The following is a 20,015-nucleotide window of genomic DNA, read 5'->3' on the forward strand; positions in this document are numbered from 1 at the left end:
GCTGCCCCGAGAAGATGCGGAGGGAGGAGAGACGGGGACCAAGGACTGAGCCCTGTGGGCTGCAGGGGAGTGAGGAGCCGCCCTGAGGGACACGCTGAAGGAGCCTTAAGGAGGCAGGAGAACGGGGAGAGGACGGAGTCGTGGAAGCCAGGGGAGGGCGGGGGGGGACCCGACGTCCAGAAGACGAGCGTGGTCGATGCTGCGCCAGGCGACTGAGGCTGGAACGTGGGTTCTGAGCTTTGACCAGGACGAGGTCATTAGCAAGGAGTCAGCCCGGGGCCAGGCAGGGAGGGAGAGGGTGGCCCAGAGAACAACGCATGCCCATTGCACCAGCCCCTCTCCCAAAGGGGCCAGCCCGGCCAGCAGAAAGGGAGGTCTCTCCCCAGCCATCGGGCACTACACAGCCCCCCACCTGGCAGGCTCTGAGCCCTAGACAGGAGAGACCAGAGCACCCCCGGGCTCAGCTGGAGACAGAGACCCCGGAGGGCGCCCATCTCGCGCCCCTGCCTGGCTTCAGACAAGAGCCCGGGCTGGAGACAGGGAACCCAGGGCACAGAGCCGCCCTTGGGACAGCTCCCGGGCCCCACTCTCCGCATCACTGTCTTACCACTTCCTTGCCAGCGTTTACCCCCCTGCCCGCGGATGCCTGGCCTGGGAGCACCCTCTGGCCGGAGCCCTACATGCAGGAGCGTGCTGGGGGGATGGGGGCTCTGCCTTTCCTGCAGAGTTCAGGGGGCGTGCTCAGCTTTCCCAGCCTGCCCTTGCCCCCGTTTCGCTGTCAGGCCGGGCCCGCCCCGTTACCACAACGCCGGTTGCTAGCATTTCCACGCACAACAGCCGTTTAGTTCCAAGCACTTCAGCTCGTCAGGGATTTACGTTTTCCCAGCTGCGCGAGTGAAGTGGGGTTCAGACGGGGGGTCAGACACTAGTTATGTCCTGGCAGCAGACACGGCGATTGTCAGCCTCACACGCAAACCACACACAGCCATCCGCGAGCTCGCCGGCGGCCCATCTCCTCTACCTCACAGTGCCTGGTGCCGGTCTGGGTGCGCCCAGTGAAGTCAGGGTTTATCCACGTTTACTGATACCAAGCTGGTCCTTGCAAGCGGGGTCCGGCCCAGGAGCGCTGGGCACTCCCCCACCCCTAGTGATATCCCAGCATCCCGTGAGCCCCCGCGGCAGCCCCAAGCTCTCTGCACAGGCCCGAAAAGGGCCCTCTCTCTCTCGGGAGGCCACGCATAGGTTAATCCCAGCCTGGGAAGTGACTAAGCGGCCCTGGCCTTCAGGCCGAGTCACTCTGCAGACGGGAGCCAGGGCCCTGCAGCACGCGCAGAGACGGCCCCGCAGGGAGGAATCTACTGCCTCAGCCTCCAGCGCCTGGCTTGAGCACAAGGGACGGGCTGGCTCCTAGCCACTGCAGAGAGAAAGCCCCGTGCCCAGCAGACGTGATCCCCACCCAGTCCAGCGTCTCCAGTGGGAGCAGGTGCAGGCTGAGCAGCGCGGGGCCCAGCCAGGCGTCTGCAGAGAGGGGGGTCCAGCGTTGTCTCTGGCTTCCCCCCAATGCCTGTCGTCTATGGCCTTTTCCTCTGGAGGGGCCGGTCGCTGCACGACTCGCACCCCGAGTGCAGCACAACCGGACGGGGCCTTCCTCTGCTGTCTGCACCCTCCTCCCCGCACACCTCCCGCTGTGACCCCCGGCGGTAGGGCAGCTCCGTGGCGAGGTGCACACTTGGAGCCCGGCCCGCTGCTCCTCCTTCCCGGGTCAGCGGTGGATTCCTCTATGGGCCAACAGGGCCGGTGTCCAGGGGCCCCTGCCAATTGGGGGCCCCCCAGAAAAATGGACACCCCGGCACCCCGACTGTCCAGTGCCCCTGCTGGGGAGCGGGGGAAACCCCTGCGCCGTGACCCCATTTCCCTGGCAGGAGCGCGTGGGGGGGGGGGGGGGTGTCCCTACTTGCTCTGGCCCAGGACCCCACAAACCACTAATCTACCTCTGCCTGGGGTCGATCCCAGGGGTTGGATTTGACCCATTTGGCTCCTGCCTCTCCTTCCCCTCCAGCTGAGGGCCCCTCTGCTGCTCCGGGGTGGTGGGTGTGCGCGGGGGGGGCGGGTTATACTGCCACCACCCGCACGTTTTAACTGCTCCGTGGCTGCTCAGGGCCCTGCAAGCAGGACACAGCCGCCCCCCTCCCCGGGGGCAGCAGCTAGGCAGGAAGCACCCACCCTCCAGGAGTGAGGCAGGGCCTGGGGCTCTCGGTCGAGCCCTGGATCCCTACCGCAGTGACCCCGGTGTCCCTGGCACACGCTGGCTTGCACGCCGGCCTGGCGTGTGCTGCACAGAGGGTCCGTTCCTTTCACAGGTGTTCCTGGCCCACGTCCCAGGACAGGAGGGGGCTCCAGGCAGGCAGGCGTCTAGCCAGCTGATGGAGACATAACGGCCAAGCTCTGCACCGAGGGAGGAACTTAAAGGGGCCGGTGTGTGGAGCCGTGGCCTCCGCGCAGCCCTTGCTAGCGGCTGGCTCCTCGAGGGTTAACGCTCCCGCGCTGCCCCATTAGCAGCAGCAGCAGGGCCGATCTGGTCACACTGCAGGGAGCAGGGGGCGGCATCCCCAGCAATCAGAGCCCCTCTCCCCGAGAGCTCCCAGCCCATCCCCCCACTCCACACACAGGGGGACCCCCTTCCTCACGAGCCCCCACAGGCTGCTGCACGGCACCAGCCCCACCCAGCCACCACCTCCGGCTCCCCACGGACGGACGGACGGGGCCGCACATCAGACACGGGGGTATCGGGACGTGCCAGAGTCCCCAGGGGACAGAGGCGGAGGGAGAGACAGTGCGTGTGCGCACACACACGCATGTGTGGTTCTACGGGCACATGTGTCCGTCTCTACACGCGTGCACACACTCCAAGCAGAGTCGAGGCCGGGAGTCAATAGGTGAAATCCACAGACCTGCTGGGCCAAGCATTCAGCGCCCCGGGGCCGGTCCCCGCCCAGCCCGTGCTCTCAGGGTTAACGCTCAGGTAGGCGTGAATCTGCGGGGATCCAGTTCTGGCTGCACGGAGCAGGGGGCGGGGCCTGGCTGACCACTGGCTGGTGCTATAAAACTCCCGGCTCCTGCCACACTCCGCGCCTTCAGCTGCACATGTGTGCAGAAAGGAAACGCCAGCTGTTACCGTGAGGGGACTTAACCCCTTCTGGGCCGCCGAGGCTGGAGAAGTGGAGGGAGAGGAATCCCGGCGCTGCGAAGCGGGATCTCGTTCTGAAAGCCAGCGGAGGAGCCCCAGCCTTCGGGGGCAGGCGGCGGCTCGCCGGCTTTGGGGCTCCAGGGCTTTCAGCGACGGAGGCAGCATGAGTGACTGGAGCTGAGTCGTTCGGGTGCCGGAGGAACTTTGGGGAGCCCGCCGTCGCCTGTGCCAGGTGCGCCCCGAGATGTCCTTCGCCATGCTGCGCTCGGCCCCCAGCCGGTACCTCTACCCCGAGATCAGCATGCTATCCGAGGACGAGGAGAATGGGAGCGAGAGCTCCAGCTCCGAGGAAAAGCCCTACCACCTGGACGCCGGCCCCTACGGCCTCAAGGGCGGGAAGCGCCGGAGCAGCAAGAAATCCAACCGGATCAACCGGGAGCCCCGGCAGCGCCACACGGCCAACGCGCGGGAGCGCGACCGCACCAACAGCGTCAACACCGCCTTCACCGCCCTACGGACGCTCATCCCCACCGAGCCAGCCGACAGGAAGCTCTCCAAGATCGAGACGCTGCGGCTGGCCTCCAGCTACATCTCCCACCTAGGCAACGTGCTGCTGGTCGGGGAGGCCTGCGGGGACGGCCAGCCCTGCCACACCACCCCCGGCTTCTACCACCACAGCAGCGGCAGCAGTCCCCCGCTGCGGGAGAGCGAGAACTCTCAGCCCAAACAGATCTGCACTTTCTGCCTCAGCAACCAGAGGAAGCTGGTAAGTGGCGGCTCGGCCTTTCTTCCTGCGCCCTCGGGCTGCGCGCCGGGGTCCTCAGCTAGGCAGGCGGGGGAGCGTTGAGAGCCCGGCCCAGAGCGGAACCTGCCCCTCCGCCCGCCCCGGGGGCACTCGGCGCCTCCAGCTAGGACTAGCTCAGCGCCGCTGTCATCGGATTGGCGCTCGGCGAGCGTGGGGGAGACGGCAGGGCCAGGGCGGGGACCTAGCCAGCAGGAGGAAATCCCTGACACTAGCTGGGGAGGATCTGGTGCGAACCAGACCCCTCGGGCAAGGCAGAAAGAGAGCCACAGCCAATCCTGCTCCTCCCCCGGCATACCTAGCTTCTCTGCCCAAAGCCCCTGCTGGCGGCTACTAACTCCTGCCCTTACTTGCTGGGGGGAGGCGGGAGCAAGAGACTCTCGGGGGGGATAGAGATTACTTTTAGGAGCTCACATACTCAGGGGACGGCTGAACGTGTCTGCAGAGCGCTGTCTCCTCATTAGCACTGCACAGGCAGACGCGCCCAGTCTCCGGTACTGACCATCTCGAGGGCTTTAAGCATTTCGGCCCCACCTGCTCTAGGGAGCCCACGGCCCCTGCTAGCCAGCTCCAGCCCCTGGAGAGCTCAATGCGTGCCTGCAGAGCGTGGCATTTTGGGGAGCTGGACAGACACCTGATGGGGTGGGGGAGAGAGAGTGGCACTTGGAAGAGCTGGTACCAAGGCAATGGCCCCCTGAATGCGCCTGACAAGCCCCACTCGGGCGCCCCCCCCTTGGCTTCTCAGGGACCCAGGTCCCTGCAGAAAGGGCAGGCATGCCAACGGGCCTGCGCTGGCTCCTCTGTGCCACGCTGCTCCCTGGCATGCAGAGCCAGGGCCCGGCTACGCCAGTCTACGCCGGTCTCCAGTGTCTGGGCGCGGTTCTCCTCTCCCAGGGCGGGTCTCAGCTGCGGCGGGCACGCAGCTCCCCAGGCAGGGCAGAGCACTTGGGGAACGTGGCCTCTGCCTGGCACCTGCCCTCTGGCAGTGCCTTCACGTGCCCGGCACTCACCTGCTGCCCCGGAGCCATGCACAGCATGGCTCTGCAGGGACCCCCACCCACCCCACAGCCCACTTCAAGGGGTCCCAGAGAAGGGGGATGTGAGAAGGTCCCGGTCTCACTGAACTAGGCACACGCGCCCACAACAGCTGCTCGGCCGGGACTCCCCGAGGAGCCAGAGCGGCCGCGCACCCGAGCCCACCAGCTTGCAGGGAGACGTGGTGTGGGCAAGCTCCCCCCCCACCCCCCAGCAGAAGTGGGAGCAGCTCCCCCCCGGAGTAGCAGAGAGTGGGGCAGGAGCAGCAGCACAGACCCCTGGGCAGGGCTTTCCCACACACGATGGCAGTGTGCAGGTGAGACCCTGGGCCTGGGGCACACCCCCGTCAGAGGGGGAGGGAGGGGAGCGGATCTGCAGAGGACGCAGTCATTTCAAGCCCCCAGGGAGAGGGGTTTTAAAAGCGTCCTGCCCAGGCTGCCCCACGGTGCTGGAGCCCTCGGAGGCGCGCCCTGGCAGGGGGCAGGTGGAAAGTTCTCGCTCCTCGTCTTTACCATTGTAAGTTCAGGACTTGCCTGCCAGGGTGGCCTGGGGCCTCGCGGGAGCGAGGGATGGGCTGAGGAAGTCCCAGTACCCGGGTCACCCCAGGGAACCTGCCGCAGGGAGTTACAGAGCAGCCTAGTCCAGGTGCCGGAGGCTGCAGCACCGCTGATCAGGAGTGAAACCCGAGGGACAAACAGGCAGATCTGTCCTGCTCGCCAGCAAGGGGGGGTTGAAACCCCTTTGCGGGTCCCTTCCCCAAGCAGGCACACTCCAGAGGGGCTTCGGGGGCGGCTCCCTGCCCAATCTGACCATACGTAGCCTCAGGGGGCCCGGAAAGCGGTGGCGACAGGGAAGGGAGATTCATGAGCAACTGGGGGGCCTTGGAGAGAGCCCTCAAACATCCCTCCTCTCCCCTCCGGTTACCATAGACGAGTGGCGGGCGGGGGGGGACGGGACGACGACAGCAAGGGACCACTTCCATTCAGTGCTCAGAGACAGCCCCCCTCGAGCCGTGACTCAGGTCACAGTGCTGGACTCAGCACCCTGCTTTGAGTGCAATCAGTCCATCCCCCCGCGGCCACGGATCTCAAAGCACTTCCACACACGCAGGAATTCAGCCTCCTAGCCCAGCCCCCGAGGCAGGTCGGCAAGATCCCATTTTACAGTGGGACGTGTCGTACCCAGCAGAGCCGCGACGGACCCACCTTCTGATTGCTAGCCCTGTGCTTTGTGTACCACCCTCCGTCCGTCTGTCTTCGCGCAGCGCTACGTTCCCCCTCTTGCTGGCACCTTCACCCTGATTCCTATAAACCACGTCTCATTAGAGCCGCCTGCGCTGGGCCGCCTGACCACCCCACGCCAAGGGCACGGAAAAGTTCCGCTCTGCCCAAGGCCTGAGCGGAGAGCGGCAGCCTTGCTTTACCTTTAGCTTTTCTAGACCATTCTCTAAGATTGGCCCCTGGCTGGATTCTCACGCAGGCCGGAGAAAAGGTGTGTTTGCCAGCGCTAAAGTAGCACGTTAGCTATCAGTTTTGCTGCGAGGGAAACCCTGCGTGAGGGCAGAGTGCTGATCTTGCCTGGTCTCCACGGCAAATTTTCCCGCAGGAGAACTCTCTGGGCTTGTTATCTTGCTCTAAAAATCCCGCCCACCCCCACCCGCTTTCAGCAGCGAAGACCAAGTCTTCAGTCGCAGGGCTTTCAGCACCTAGCAGGTAGTGAAATTAATCTTCTCGGCAGCTGTAAAGACAGCATCCCGGGGACCTGCCCGCCTGCTTGACACTAAGTGGAAGGGACTCTCTTGGCTGCTGAGTGTTTGAACGATGACGCTATCCACAGTCTGAGAAATCAGCTCCCTAGAAACCCACTTTCCCGCGCTCTAAAAACCAGAGCCGCTGCCCAGGCACATGCCAGGGATCAGACACGGGCAGGAAGAGCTCAGCGATTCTGACGTAGAAAACGTGTCACACACACGGTCCCCTCACTGCAGAGCCCACCGGCAGGGCAGTTTGCCCATGTGCCGGTGTACACAGACATTTACATTTATTTGATCGGTACGTGCCAAGTACGAAATCCCCCCCCCGTAAACGGCTACACGCAGAGCTTCCACCGGCGGCTCTGAGTCAGGTAGGGAGGAGGTGAGCCCACCAGGAAAGGAGCTGCGGGAGCTGGACGCAAGGCGCAGGGAGGGCCCAGGCCCTGGCTAGCTTTGCCCTCACTCCTCCGTGCACCCTCATCCCAAACTAAAAGGGCGCAGCTCGGCACGTAGGGCTGGGGCTGCAGGAAACCAGCAGGCTTGGCTCCAGGCTGGGGCAGGGGAGGAGAGCGCGGCACACAGAGCGGAGACCCTTGCTGGCTGGCAGGAGCCACGCAGTGAAGCCCGGGAGGAGCTCAGGCAGGGTCCTGCACAGCTGCAAATACCCCCGGGGGCTGGGACGTGGCACGAACCAGCTGACGCTCCTGCCGTGTCTCCACCACAGGCGCTATGAACACCTCTCCGAGTGGCTCGGTGCGGCTCCCAGCCCACCAAGGGGTGACGTGGCTTCCCACGGTGGCGCTGTGACTCTCACCTCAGCACCCAGGGCAGGAGACGTTCCCGTTAACTGATTCCCGTTAACCCCCACCCCCACCCGGCCATGCCACACTCAGCTCCACGCCTCACGCAGGGCTGGGCAACCCTAGCTGCAGGGGTAGGACAGGGCCTTACGCTGCACTGGGACTGAGCCTGCAATGTGCAGGAGGCCGGGGCCGAAGCGGGAGCGTGCTGGCTCTTTCCCTGCCCACCCCAACAAACGGCCGCAGCTCCCACTTCTTTCATGGGGCAGGGGCCTGGGAGGGAGGGTCTGGCTTCGCGCCCCGCTCGTGGCTTGTGCCAGATTGCCCCCCTCCCCCCCCGGCTGCGTGACGCACACGCAGCGCTAAGGGAACGCGCAGACCAGGCAGGAGCGATGGGAAAACACGAGGCGTGGCATTCCTACTTGCCTGGGTCTTGTGAGCACAGCACGGGGAGAAGGAAACCAGGGCTCAGCTCTCGGTAACGAGCGCACCTCCTTCCCGCCTCCACGCACACACTGCGCCCGCTCTACCGCCTGCAGCCCCCGTCACACAACAACCAGGGGTCACCCCATGAAATTAACGGGCAGCAGGTTTAAAACAAACCAAAGGCAGTATTTCTTCACACAACGCCCAGCCAACCTGTGGAACTCTTTGCCAGAGGATGTTGTGAGGCCAAAATTATAACAGGGTTCAATGAAGAACTAGATAAATTCATGGAGGATAGGTCCATCAATGGCTATTAGTGTCTCTAGCCTCCGTTTGCCAGAAGCAGGGCATGGGCGACAGGGGATGGATCACTTGATGATTCCCTGTTCTGTTCATTCCCTCTGGGACACCTGGCGTTGGCCACTGTCAGCAGACAGGATACTGGGCTGGATGGACCTTTGGGCTGACCCAGTGTGGCCGTTCTGATGTGCTTACAGCCCATTCTCCCAGGGAGCTGCACTGCCTTGGCACCGGGGACATGGGAATTCCCAGGGCCCCGAGTCACTGCTCTGTGGTACACGAGCAGACCCCGCAGAGCCGAAGGGAAGTGGCTCTGACCAAGCTCCCTGGGCCCCGGCTCCATGTGCTCTGACCACCCAGGGACTAGCAGGGGAAGCAGCGTTACAGGTTCCTCTAGCGATTTAGAAAGGGACACTGCCAACACTCTGTCCTCAGGCCCCGGCGGCGAGACGGGAAGGGTGGCGGCAGAGCTGGTTGGCGTGTCCCCACCGAACCTCGGGAGCTTCTCTGGTGCTCTGAGCCGAGCCCGCAACAGTCCATTTCCCTTCGCGTCTGGCCAGCACTGCACCGTAGGGCTGCAGACAGCCCCGGCAGGGCAGGACGAGCCCCACGGGAATGGCCGTGCTGGGCACGGCCATCTGCGCTGGGCCACGGGACAGCTTAGGGGTGTCCCCCTCCCCCCCCCCGTCTGATTTTGGAGCAGATTTGACCTGTATAGAACCGCAGCTCCCTGCCAGGCCCCTGGCTGAAGGCGCCCGCCTGGCTCTGCCATCAGCTCAGGAGAGAAGCTGCTCCTGGGACGGCCCCGTGACTCAGGCCCAGCCACACGCCAGCGTGTCTGAGAGCGCCGGCAGGGGTAGGCCCCGGGGCCGCAGGCTCTCCTCGGAGCCAGTCAATGCAGCACCGCAGCCCCTACTGTCCGGGGGAGCAGGGGAGAGTCACCATCTGCTCTGGAAAGATGGAGCAGGGGGCACAGAGTTTACAGCCAGGAAAGCGAGGGCTCGGGGCACCACTCCAGGGAACATGGAGATCCTGGGAACGGAGCAGCCTCTGAAGGCGCCTGGGGAGCAGGGAAGGCCAGGAGCAAGAATAAGGCCTGGAAAACCCGCTTCAGGGGGAGACGGGGCCCTCTGAGCCCCCGCCCCCTGGCAGACCCCCGTAACCTTCCCCACCGGCTGGAAAACCACCTCCACCCCGAGAGATGCCTGGCCCCGGGCAGCACAGCCACACCAAGCCTCTGGGGCGACTGGGGAAACCGCTCTGCTATCTGCTTCCACAGCTCCTAGCGCGTCCGAGCCGGGCGCCCCGCTCTGCCAGGCCCCTCTGCCCTCCCGAGATGGGAGAGCACGGCTCACTGGGGGGCTGCCCCACCGGCAGGGCTCAATGCCGTGGGCCACATGACTCAGGAGCGAGGCCCCCTTACTCTGGAACCAGCGTGTCCACACAGGGAGTTACTCAGGAAAAGCGGTTCCTGATGGGCTCCGTGTTTAGCTAGGCCCTTGGGAGGGACATGGAAAGACCTAAAAGACCCCCCCCCCCCCCGCCACCGATGAGCCATGGACCCCCAAGTGAGTCCAGGGCGCGATCGGATGGGCCGGATCTGACCAGACAGATGGGGGGTGGCTCAGCCGACGGCTCTGGAAACCCATTAGGAGTGGCATGCGGGTCAGCGCTCTTCCCACGCTGCACAGGGCTGGCACCACGCCCCCCGTTCACGGCAGGGGGGCTCCTAGCCAGGCTCAGGAGCAGCTGTCTTGGGCCGCTGCTTGCGGGTACTAGCCGTGCGGGGCTCCTTGCTGCTGACTGGCCACTCAGGGCGGGTGGGGCTGGGTCTGTTTGTGGGACGCTGATTTACTGCGTCCAAGCCCAGGCCCGGCAACGTGACCGGAAGGTGCACAGGCGCCGGGCGAGCGGAGAAGGGGCCAGAGATGGGGTCACGCCCAAGCCCTCCCACGGCCAGTCCTCACACCACAGCTGGGACAGAACCATAGAATATCGGGGTTGGAAGGGACCCCAGGGGGTCATCTAGTCCCACCCCCTGCTCACAGCAGGACCAACACTAACTAAATCAGGAAATCACTTAGCCCCCAGCCTGTCAGTCCCCGGGCAGCCTGCGGTACGACTCCCCAACAGAGGGCAGCTTATACTGCACAGGGGCTGGGACGCCCCCTGGCTGCGAACGAGACAGGCCCGTGGGAAGCATTAGCTAAGGGTATGCAGAGCAGCCCCCAGCACCGGCAAATCCTTCACAGCACCGAGGCCGTGCGGGGCTGGCATGTCTCTCTGCCCTGCAGGGCCAATGGGCAGCCCCCACCCCAGGGCTCCTGTCACACACGAACCTGCCCAGTGGGGCGCCCCGGACAGTTCAGGGCAGGGCAAAGGGCTGGGATGTGGAAGACCAGCGGAGCTGCCAGGGTAACTGGACAGTGACAGCAGCTATTAGGAACCGATGGGCCAGGGACGTAGAGAGAGGCCAGCTCTGCCTAGCACCCCGGCACCGAGACCGGCAGAGCCCGTCACAAAGCACTCGTCGCAGGTACGCAGCCATCCCCTCGGACGAGAGGGGCGCCGGCCCGGCACCGCAGGAGAACCAAGAGGCAGCACAAAGGGTTTCTGGATCTGCAGCTCGGCTGGCCCAGAAAGCTCCACCCCAGGGCTGCTGGGTCTCTAGGAGCGGCTGCGCGGGGGCCACAGCTCGGCGGGAGGTGAAGTGGCACAGAGAATGGGGGAACCAGCCTCTCCTTGAAGAGCTGGGGGCACAAGCGAGGGGAGTTTCTGAGCAAACCACACCTCAGCCACCCAAGTGAGGCGGGACGCTTTGTTCTGACCCAGCTTCCCGAGGCAGCAGGAGGAAGAGACCAGGAAGGGGACAGCCGGACAGGACTGACAGGACTGGCACAGCCGGCACGGACCTTACCCCCTGCCCACCTGTGCCATCGGCACCCCTCCAGAGAGGGGCAGACAGAAGCTGGAGGAGGGGAAACGATTAACCCTGGAAATGCCCCCGCCCCGGTGCCCAGAACAGACCGAGTCAGCCTGGCGTTGGCCTCCCCGCTGGTACCTGTGGCCCGGAGAGACCTGGAGGAGGGAGGCCCCTTCCTCAGGGCACCTGCGCCTTGAGCCAGAGCTGCAGGACGACCGGACGCCCTGGAACCCCCAACCTGTGATGGGCCCAGAGAGCTTGGCAGCCCCTCGGAAGGCACTGGGGTGGAGTAGGGGGCACCCCCCCTGCACATTACTGGTGACAACACCCCATGCCCCTGCAACGCCAGAGAACCGCTGCCTATCCCAGCCGGACTGGGCTGGAGAGACCCTGGCTAGGAACGAACTGGCTCCAGGCTGAATGACCCTTCCAGCCACCAAAGCTGGTTACCGCCCCCCCCTGTGGTGGGGGCCCCCCCTGTGGCGGGGGCACCCCTGAGCGCCAGCTCAGCAGCCTGGGGGTACTTTACCCGCCTCCCCCCACTCCAGAGTCAGAGGCAGGAATGCTGACAATTCCCCAGGACAGGGCTGGGACTTGTCCACTCAGAACGGCTTCGGCACCCTCCCCAGCACGGCCCGGTGTAGGTGGATTCACAGCCAAGGAAAGGTTTGGGGTTAACCAGCGCGAAGGGGAACTCACAGGTGCAGTGCTGAGAAGTGACGTGCGTCTAGTCTCTGGGTAACACACATACAAGCCATGGCCCCCGCGGCCCCGTAAGGAAAACCCCCGCTCTGCTAAGCCGGCGTTGGAGCTCTCCCCGAGCAGAGCTGGGTCTTGGCAGCCGCTCCCCCGCAGGCATTAAATCACCTGCTAAGCCCTGGCACCTGACGATGCCCCAGCAGCTGGAGGTGGGGGTGCAATGCTAACAGCTGGCCAGCCCAGTGTCCTGAGAGTGCCGGGGGGAGCCGCGGTCTGGGCTTGGGGCTCTGTGCGGCCAATGGCCCAGCAGCTGGGGGTGGGGGTGCAATGCTAACAGCTGGCCAGCCCAGTGTCCTGAGAGTGCCGGGGGGAGCCGCGGTCTGGGCTTGGGGCTCTGTGCGGCCAATGGCCCAGCAGCTGGGGGTGGGGGTGCAATGCTAACAGCTGGCTAGCCCAGTGTCCTGAGAGTGCCGGGGGGAGCCGCGGTCTGGGCTTGGGGCTCTGTGCGGCCAATGGCCCAGCAGCTGGGCTACGGATGGCTGCAGAGGCCTCCTGCAGGTGGGACAGTAAGGACACAAGCACCCGGCCCGGACTCTCCGATGCCCAGCGTGGTAGCCGGAGCCCTGAGTCAGCCGGGCCCCTTCCTGGTGCATGGCAGCTGGATGCCTTTTCCTCCCCCCCCGCCGGATCTGCAAGATGGGCCGGCTCCTCAAGCCTGTAATTTACTGTTCCTGCTGCACTTAATGGCAGCGGAAAGGCAAGGTGATAGGGGAAAAAATATGAGGCGGGATTTTCCGAATCCCCATTTCCTCTCCAGACAGCACGAGAACTCCTGGGGCCTGAACATCTGGGAAATTTAATTTGACCATTTCGGAGCTGAACTCCCCCCCGGTGGAACAGAGGCTGCATGTGCAGTAGCCAGGGAGCCGCGGCGGTGCCAAAAGCTGGGGGACATGGGAGAATCCCGCAGCAAGCCGCCCAAAGCCGCAGAACTGCCACCCAACTCCCCACCCCGGGGGCATGGCCCTTGGCGGGCGAGACCCACCCGAGGTGCACACGCTCCCCGCAGCGAAGCCCAGCGGTAGAGCAAGCCCCCGCTGAGCTGCCTGCCCCGGGCAGCGGTTCCCTCGCCCTCGGTTACTTGCTGGCCACCGCCGGGGAAGGGAAGGCAAGGAGGGGTTGTGCCTGGGCCGGTTTTGTGACCGCGTGCAAGGTGCTTCATGGACAAACCGAGGGCCAGAGCTGTACCCCAAGGAGCACAGCGTCAGGGCCTGACCCTGCTGTCCCACGTGCCCCAGTGGCCACCGGAATGCAGGGAAGGATGCTGTGGGGGGGACGGTCTGGGTCCCGAGAGGGGCTCTGTTAGCCACACAGCTTGCTGTAGGGTTGGCTCTCGGACTCGGGGGAGCGCTCAGGCAGGGTGGTGGGCAGCAGGACAGCCCAAAGACAGGGACGTGACGCAGAGACAGGCTGCGTGACACACGGGGCAGGGAGGCGAGTCCGGGCATCGTGGGCGGAGAGAGACCAGACAGGGGAACAGGGTGAATTGGGCTGTCAGAGCACTTGCTACGAGCGCGTAGCCAGGGGATGCCTTTAAATGCCCAGCATGGCAACCAGGGCAAACGCAATGGCAGCCGTTCCACTGCTCCTCTAGGGAGAGCAGAACCCCAGGGAGAAGGCGGCAGATGCCTGCTGGAGGAGGGGGCCTGGCCAGGATCCTAGTCCAGGTGTGTTTTTCTAACTCGGCCTCTCCCCCTTTGCAGAGTAAAGACCGAGACAGGAAGACGGCGATTCGGAGCTAGACAGTTTCGGAAAGGAGGAGCGGAAGGAGGAGGGATGGAAAAGCCACACACACCAAACAAAGACACGGACATTCCTGCCTTCCCCCTGCTGCCACGGAGAGCTGCACCCGGAGGTGCACGCCGGCCCCGGACACACCAAACATCCTCCTGGCCGGGCTGCGGTGGCAGATGGCAGACAGGGACCTGGGAGCTCCAGAAGGCTCCACAGATGGCAGGACTTCGAAGGATCGCGACAGCGAAGGCAACACCAGCCCCTGCCCAGTGAACCAGAGGGGCGGAAAAGCTGATCTGCAGAGTCCCTGGACGGGAAGTCCTGCCCCGACGTTGGGAATGACCCAGGACTGCTCCTGGGGAGGGGACTGCCCTTCGCCGGGTTTTGTTGAGCAGCGCTAGAAAAAACTATGTCCCGAATACCCCGCTCCTCCGCCCTGTCCCGTACCCTGAGTCCCAGTCGCTGCGCTTGATCAATACATGCTGGTGGTTCATGTCATTGATACAATAATATAAAGCCGGAGTAATTTGTATAATTAAAACGAATATGGTTGAGAGACGAGGCACAAGCTCCCTTCCTTCCAAGCCCTGCCCCGCGCCACACAATCATCCTCTAGTTTCCCTTCCCCAGTGTCTGCTCACAACCATCCCCCCAGGCACCGGGCTCCTGCTCTAAGGCCCCGGCAAAGCCCCAGGCTCCGGCCACAGAGTCATTGCTGCTTTGGGGGAGCGAGTGGCCAGAGCTCAGGACCGGAAGCCAGCAGGCCTTTCGTGCAGACCCGTGGCGAGATGCTTGGTCCCCATCCGGCCCAGTTAAATGCAGCTGGAGACCCAGGTAAAAAGCAGGGGCTCAGTGAAAACCAGATGCTGCAGCCGAGCATAGTTTCCTGGGGAAATAAATTACACACGTAGGACTCGGCAGGATCAGTTAAAAGCGCCAGGCAGAGCAAAAGCCGCAACGGGAGACTGTGCTCTAAGCCTCTTCGGCAGCAGGTGAGGGGCTCTGGGTTTTCTGCTTGTCTGCAAAGCTTCCCCTGGCCCCGCTTGGCTCGGAGAGGCTGAAGGGAAGCACCCCCTGGAGCCAGGGGGCCGCAGAAAGTGCTGGGCTCCCACTCACGTCACCAGCAGAACTGCGAAGCCAGAGTGCCGGGGTGTGTGTGAATCACGGGGCGAATCCAGGCTTAGTCAATGGGAATGCACCGAACCGCTGTGTCCCAGAGCACTCATTGCACCCCCCTGTCTCTGAAAGGCTCCAGGCTGGCAGAGACGGAGCCTCTCGTGGGAGCCACTCAAAGCACTAGTGGCCCCGGTGCCCGGCTCTGCCGGGGGCGACTGGCCAGGAGGAGGACGACAGACGGGCGGGCGTAGGGAGGAAAGCGAGAGGCCAGAAATGAGAAGGTGAGGCCATAGGGGAGCAGCAGCAGCAGCACACAACTTGGGGGTGGGCGGGGGGAGGACAGGAGCTGGGCTGGGCCAGGGCACCCGGTGTCCCCCTCGCTGCCCAGGCAGGAGAGCAGTCCCTGCCCCGAGAGGGGATGGGGCTGAAGGTCTGTGCACCAAAGCCCTGGCCTCACCCCACAGGTGCATGGCTGGAGCTGGCAAGTCTACTCCCCTGCCAGGGAGTGATGGGACATTGCCTGGGCTGCCATCCCTACCCAAGCATAACCTCGGTGCCAGCACGGCACGGCGTGCCCTGCTCGCTGCCAGCGCTAAGCAGCCACCAGCCGGAACAGATATGCCCGGGCCGCGAGCCCCTACAGCATGGAACTCCCGCGCCAGCTCTCCGCTCCGCCGAGCCCAGCTTGCAGGCGATAGAAAGGGGGAGAAGTGAAATTCCCAGGAGCAGCCTGGTGAGTCCCACCCCCAACCCCATTCTGTGCACAGGGCAGAAGAGACGAGGCCTGTAAATATAAAGGGAGGAAGCGCCACAGCTGTTCACCCACCCAACGGGACTCCCGCTCCCCAGGGCTGCTCTCCGAGAGCCGATGCGCTCCAGGGGACTGCCAAGGAACCAGACACCCTGTGTGTTCAGGACAGTCCCACGTGGGGGTGAGGAGTCAGGCAGAGCATCGGAGGGAAAAACCCAAGCCATGGAAAGTGAGGGTGGGAGGGTAAACATGGATTCGCGGGCCGGAAGAGTATTTCCAGCCCTAGAGGTCGTTTCCATTCCCCTGCCGGCACCTGGCGGACGAGTGGACGTCCGTGCGGAGCGGAGAAGCAACTGCCCTCAGCTGCAGGGCAGCGCTGCACCAGGGCAGCCCCATGCTTCCACCCCATAGTCGCTTGGTGATGGCGCAGGTAGGTCCAGGACTCTCACCACCACAGCTCAGGTGGACAGAGGAACAAACAGCAGCTCAAACTGGGGGACCGGCCTCCCCGTGCCCCAGCTGTGCAGTGGGGATGGCAGCACGGCCCTGCATCCCAGGGACGTGGGGAGCGGCTCAGATACTGCCATGGGCCCATCGCCGTAGTTTGTCAGATACAGCGACAGCTCCAGTCACTGAACTGGGTTTTCAAAACCTGGGTCTAGGGATGTGCTGGCCTCTCAGCAGCCATGCCAGAGCCCCCCACCCTGCCCCCTCCCAACCCTCATTGCTCCAACACCCCCTCATTGCGTCAACCCCCTCATAACCCCAGCTCTGACCCCAAATCTGAAAGTGTTGTGTGTAGCTCGTGCTAGGGGACTGCGCATCAGGAACCTCTTGACCAAATGACCCAGCGATTTGCTTTCCTCTGATCACACTCAGTCCCATTGCTCAGGAAAGGGGTGAAGAGTGAGTCACGATCCCGTTACCCTAACGGCTAACCTAAGCCCTTCGCAGTCTCTGTGTAATGAATGTTGGTTTCCTTGACAACACTTCTGAAGGCAAACTGGAGTGTGGATTGTAGTTCACTTTATAATTCCACTCAAACCAGACATGATGGTTTCAGGGCAGAAGTTCCAGAAGACGCCCCTGCCATGCACAACCCACGGGCCCTGAAAAATGCTCAAACTCCCAGTGCAGGGTGCGGCTCAGGTTCAAGGACCTCTGCAGGTCACCTTGAGCCACCCAGTTACCATGATAACAGACTGTGGAGCCCTGGTCTTGCTGTACATGCGCATATCTAAAAGGGTGTCATAAGGAGGAGGGAGAAAACTTGTTCACCTTAGCCTCTAAGGATAGAACAAGAAGCAATGGGCTTAAACTGCAGCAAGGGAGGTTTAGGTTGGACATTAGGAAAAAGTTCCTAACTGTCAGGGTGGTTAAACACTGGAATAAATTGCCTAGGGAGGTTGTGGAATCTCCATCTCTGGAGATATTTAAGAGTAGGTTAGATAAATGTCTATCAGGGATGGTCTAGACAGTATTTGGTCCTGCCATGCGGGCAGGGGACTGGACTCGATGACCTCTCGAGGTCCCTTCCAGTCCTAGAATCTATGAATCTATGAATCTATGAATCTCACTCCTTTGGCCGGGTCAGGTTAGCGCAGGCCGATCTGGAATTACAAACTTTACCATGAATAACTTTTTCAACGCTGCCGGCCCAAAGAGGCACTGGGGGCCATGCAGTGCCTGAGAGAAATCCTAAGGGACTGAGATCGGTTTGGGGAGGATTTCAGTCACAGTTGGAGCTCCAGGTGCGTGCAACAAAAGGGAGAGATCATTAGAAACATTCTGTGATGTTCTGAACAACTGATTCTTTTTGGAGGGCTATAGCCTGGGAACCCCTTGGTCGAACGCCCCCAGTTTCAGCCCACTAGCCTGACCCTACATCGCCATGAAGCACAAGATGTTTTATAACATAATCCACGCAAGAATCCGGATCTTACAGCACGTAGAAAATCAAACAGACAACACTCCTCAACCCTGCCGCTCTGCTCCAGCATCCTGTAGGGAGGGTAGCAGTGCCCTACCCTGGAGCCCGAGGGCAGGACCTAATCTCACAGCCGAGTGCCCGGCCTTTATATGGAAGTGCAGCTCCAGGTAACCCATGGCAGAGAGGTGGAGAGACGGCGGGGGGAAGGTACTGATTCATATTTAACCAAACCCAAACGTTTTTAGCTCTAAGCTGGTTCCCCCCCCCGTTAGCACAGGCCTTGGAAGATCTTTGGGGCAGGGACCGTGGTGTGTGTATGTGCACATGCACGCTCTGCCTAGCACACAGTGGCACACAATAAATAAGCAGTCCCACCGAGTGGTGTGGATTCTGCAGGGCAGCTGCATTTGGCGTAACGTACCAGTTAGCCAGCCCTGCTCTTTGAGGGTCCAATCCTGCACGGGGCTCAGTGCTCCCTGGAAACAAGGCCTTGGCACCGGGAGGGGACAGCAAGTCCCCAGAGCGTCCCGGGCAGCTAGGTGGGCATTAGTTCGGCATGACACGGCCGGGACGAGAGGGAAGCCTTCCGCAAGCCAAGGGCTCTAGCCTCCCCTCGGTGCCACGCTCAGCACTGCCGCGCAGCAGCCGTCCACGGCTCCGATCTGGTGTGAATTAGGGACGCCCGAGCACCGGTAGCAACCCGAGCCGAAGCCGTCGCCAATTCTGCTGCCTGAGGTTTCTGTCTGTGTCTCGCCCCCCACACACACGCGCTGACCCCCTCTGCTCCCCAGCAGCAATCTTCAAACCAACAGCAGAGCCACCGGGCCTGCCGCCAGCCGCGCAGCTTTATGGCACTTTCATACTTGTTAGCCAGACGATCGCCCAGGGATCATTCTCCTGCCAGCGGCCGCTCCGAGCAGCCACTGCTCTGCTCAGCTCACTCCCCCCAGCCCTCCTTTAGCTTTGTCCCCCCCAGCCTCCCAACCACAGCCCCGAATCCGCCCTCACCGCCACACAGGGTGGATGGTAACTAAACATTCACCGCCAGTGGGTTGGGGGCCTGGACGCGGGGGGAAGGGGCACGCCCAGCACTCCCTTGATCCCCCCCAGAGCCCTACAAAGCCAGCTGCGTTTAAAGCGGAAGGTCCTGCGTTTGATCGAATCTGCTCCCACTCACTTCCATGCACGCCCCCCTCCCGCCCCCGCCAGCTGCCTTCCCTGCCGCTGGGCACTAATCCAATGCAGGTGACAATGACAGGTTAGCCGTGAAAGCCTTGGAAAGGTCTCCGAGAAGAATGGGAAAAGCCTCTTTAAAGGCACCTTTCTGGCGGCTGGCGACACGCCGACCTCGGGGCCCTGCAGCCCGGCACGCTAGTCACTGTTGTGACCAGCGTAGAGACGCTCCCTGCCCACACCCCGGCCCATCTCCCACCTCCTCAACGAACTCCCACGGGTCCGATCCGGGCGCCCCCCTTGGCTCCTCCCCACCCTCAGCTTAGAGCCGCTCGGCAACGACCACCCGGCACATGCAGCCCCAGGGGCTCCGAGCGGGGGGACTGCCCCAGGGCTGGGCTCAGGGGGGCAAGGGCTGATCAGGCAGTGAGCGCCTTTCAAGGGACACTCCAAGAGAAAGCTGGTCACTGCGAGGAAGGGCCGCACAGGAGCGCCCCACACAACACCCGGGAAATGGGACGGGCTGTGCCTCTCAGCTCCAGAGCACTGCCAAGGGAGCAAAGCAAACGGCGAAGCGGCAGAGTGAACTATTCTCTCTCTCTCTCATTTCCCCGAGCTCTAGTAACCTTCGGTGTGACAAAGAACAGAGGGGAACTCCCCGCCAGGGACTCCCCCAGGACTGTGCAGCCCCGTGCTGGAGGGGAGAGCTAGACTAGACTAACACCACAAATCTGTACAGCTCCTACGCTTCCCGCTCCCAGACCTTCTCCCTTGCTGCACTCTGGGGCTGGAAGAGACGGGGTGCGCACCTAGATACGTGCCACAGACTTACCAATAACAAAGGGCTCAGCTCTGGGGAGGAGGGAGCAGGTGTGCGGGGAAGGAGAGAAGCCGCTAATATTCAAAACAAAAAACCTTGCACACCACATTCAAACCGGAGTCAACAGGAAGGCGCCTCGCTCCCAACCCCCCGTCATTCGGCAGGGCTGCACACCCTGCACACATTGTGGTAGGGACTGAACGACAGGTTACAATGGGACAGTCTGCAACCCCCGGCGGTAACAGAGCTTTGGGATCTAGTCCCCTAAGTCGGAGATAGGGAACAACAGGGAACGCCCTCACTTGTCTTTGCCAGCAGGTCACCAACTGGCGGGGAGTGACTGGTGAGGAAGGTACGGTCCCCTCGGCTTCCACTCGGCTCCAACCCACGGTTTCAAACACCCCCCGGTGTCTACATTTCAGACTCGCGTTTCTCCAAACAGCAGGGACAGGAATTCTCTCTGGGCCTACCTGCACCCCCCAGCCTTGCCGCTGCTCAGGTGTATG

The 20,015-nt window shown here is 63.0% G+C and overlaps 2 protein-coding genes across 2 annotated transcripts in view; one reads left to right on the top strand and one right to left on the bottom strand.

The window, feature by feature from the left end:
* Positions 1 to 20,015, bottom strand: part of BOP1 (BOP1 ribosomal biogenesis factor) — a 93,155-nt gene that overhangs the window by 21,109 nt on the left and 52,031 nt on the right. The window lies entirely within an intron of this gene.
* On the top strand, positions 3,432 to 13,727 carry SCX (scleraxis bHLH transcription factor). The gene is made up of 2 exons (XM_065399782.1): positions 3,432 to 3,953; positions 13,689 to 13,727. Exons 1-2 carry the CDS (start codon positions 3,432 to 3,434, stop codon positions 13,725 to 13,727), a joined length of 561 nt encoding a protein of 186 aa, XP_065255854.1.

Source organism: Emys orbicularis, chromosome 2 (genome assembly GCF_028017835.1).
Source record: "Emys orbicularis isolate rEmyOrb1 chromosome 2, rEmyOrb1.hap1, whole genome shotgun sequence".
NCBI lineage: Eukaryota > Metazoa > Chordata > Testudines > Emydidae > Emys > Emys orbicularis.

Bases quoted from the DNA above. Each gene is read 5' to 3' on its own strand.
- SCX (XM_065399782.1), top strand. From the start codon at position 3,432: ATGTCCTTCGCCATGCTGCGCTCGGCCCCCAGCCGGTACCTCTACCCC. The intron at 3,954-13,688 runs GTAAGTGGCGGC...CCCCCTTTGCAG, and splicing joins TCAGCAACCAGAGGAAGCTG to AGTAAAGACCGAGACAGGAA.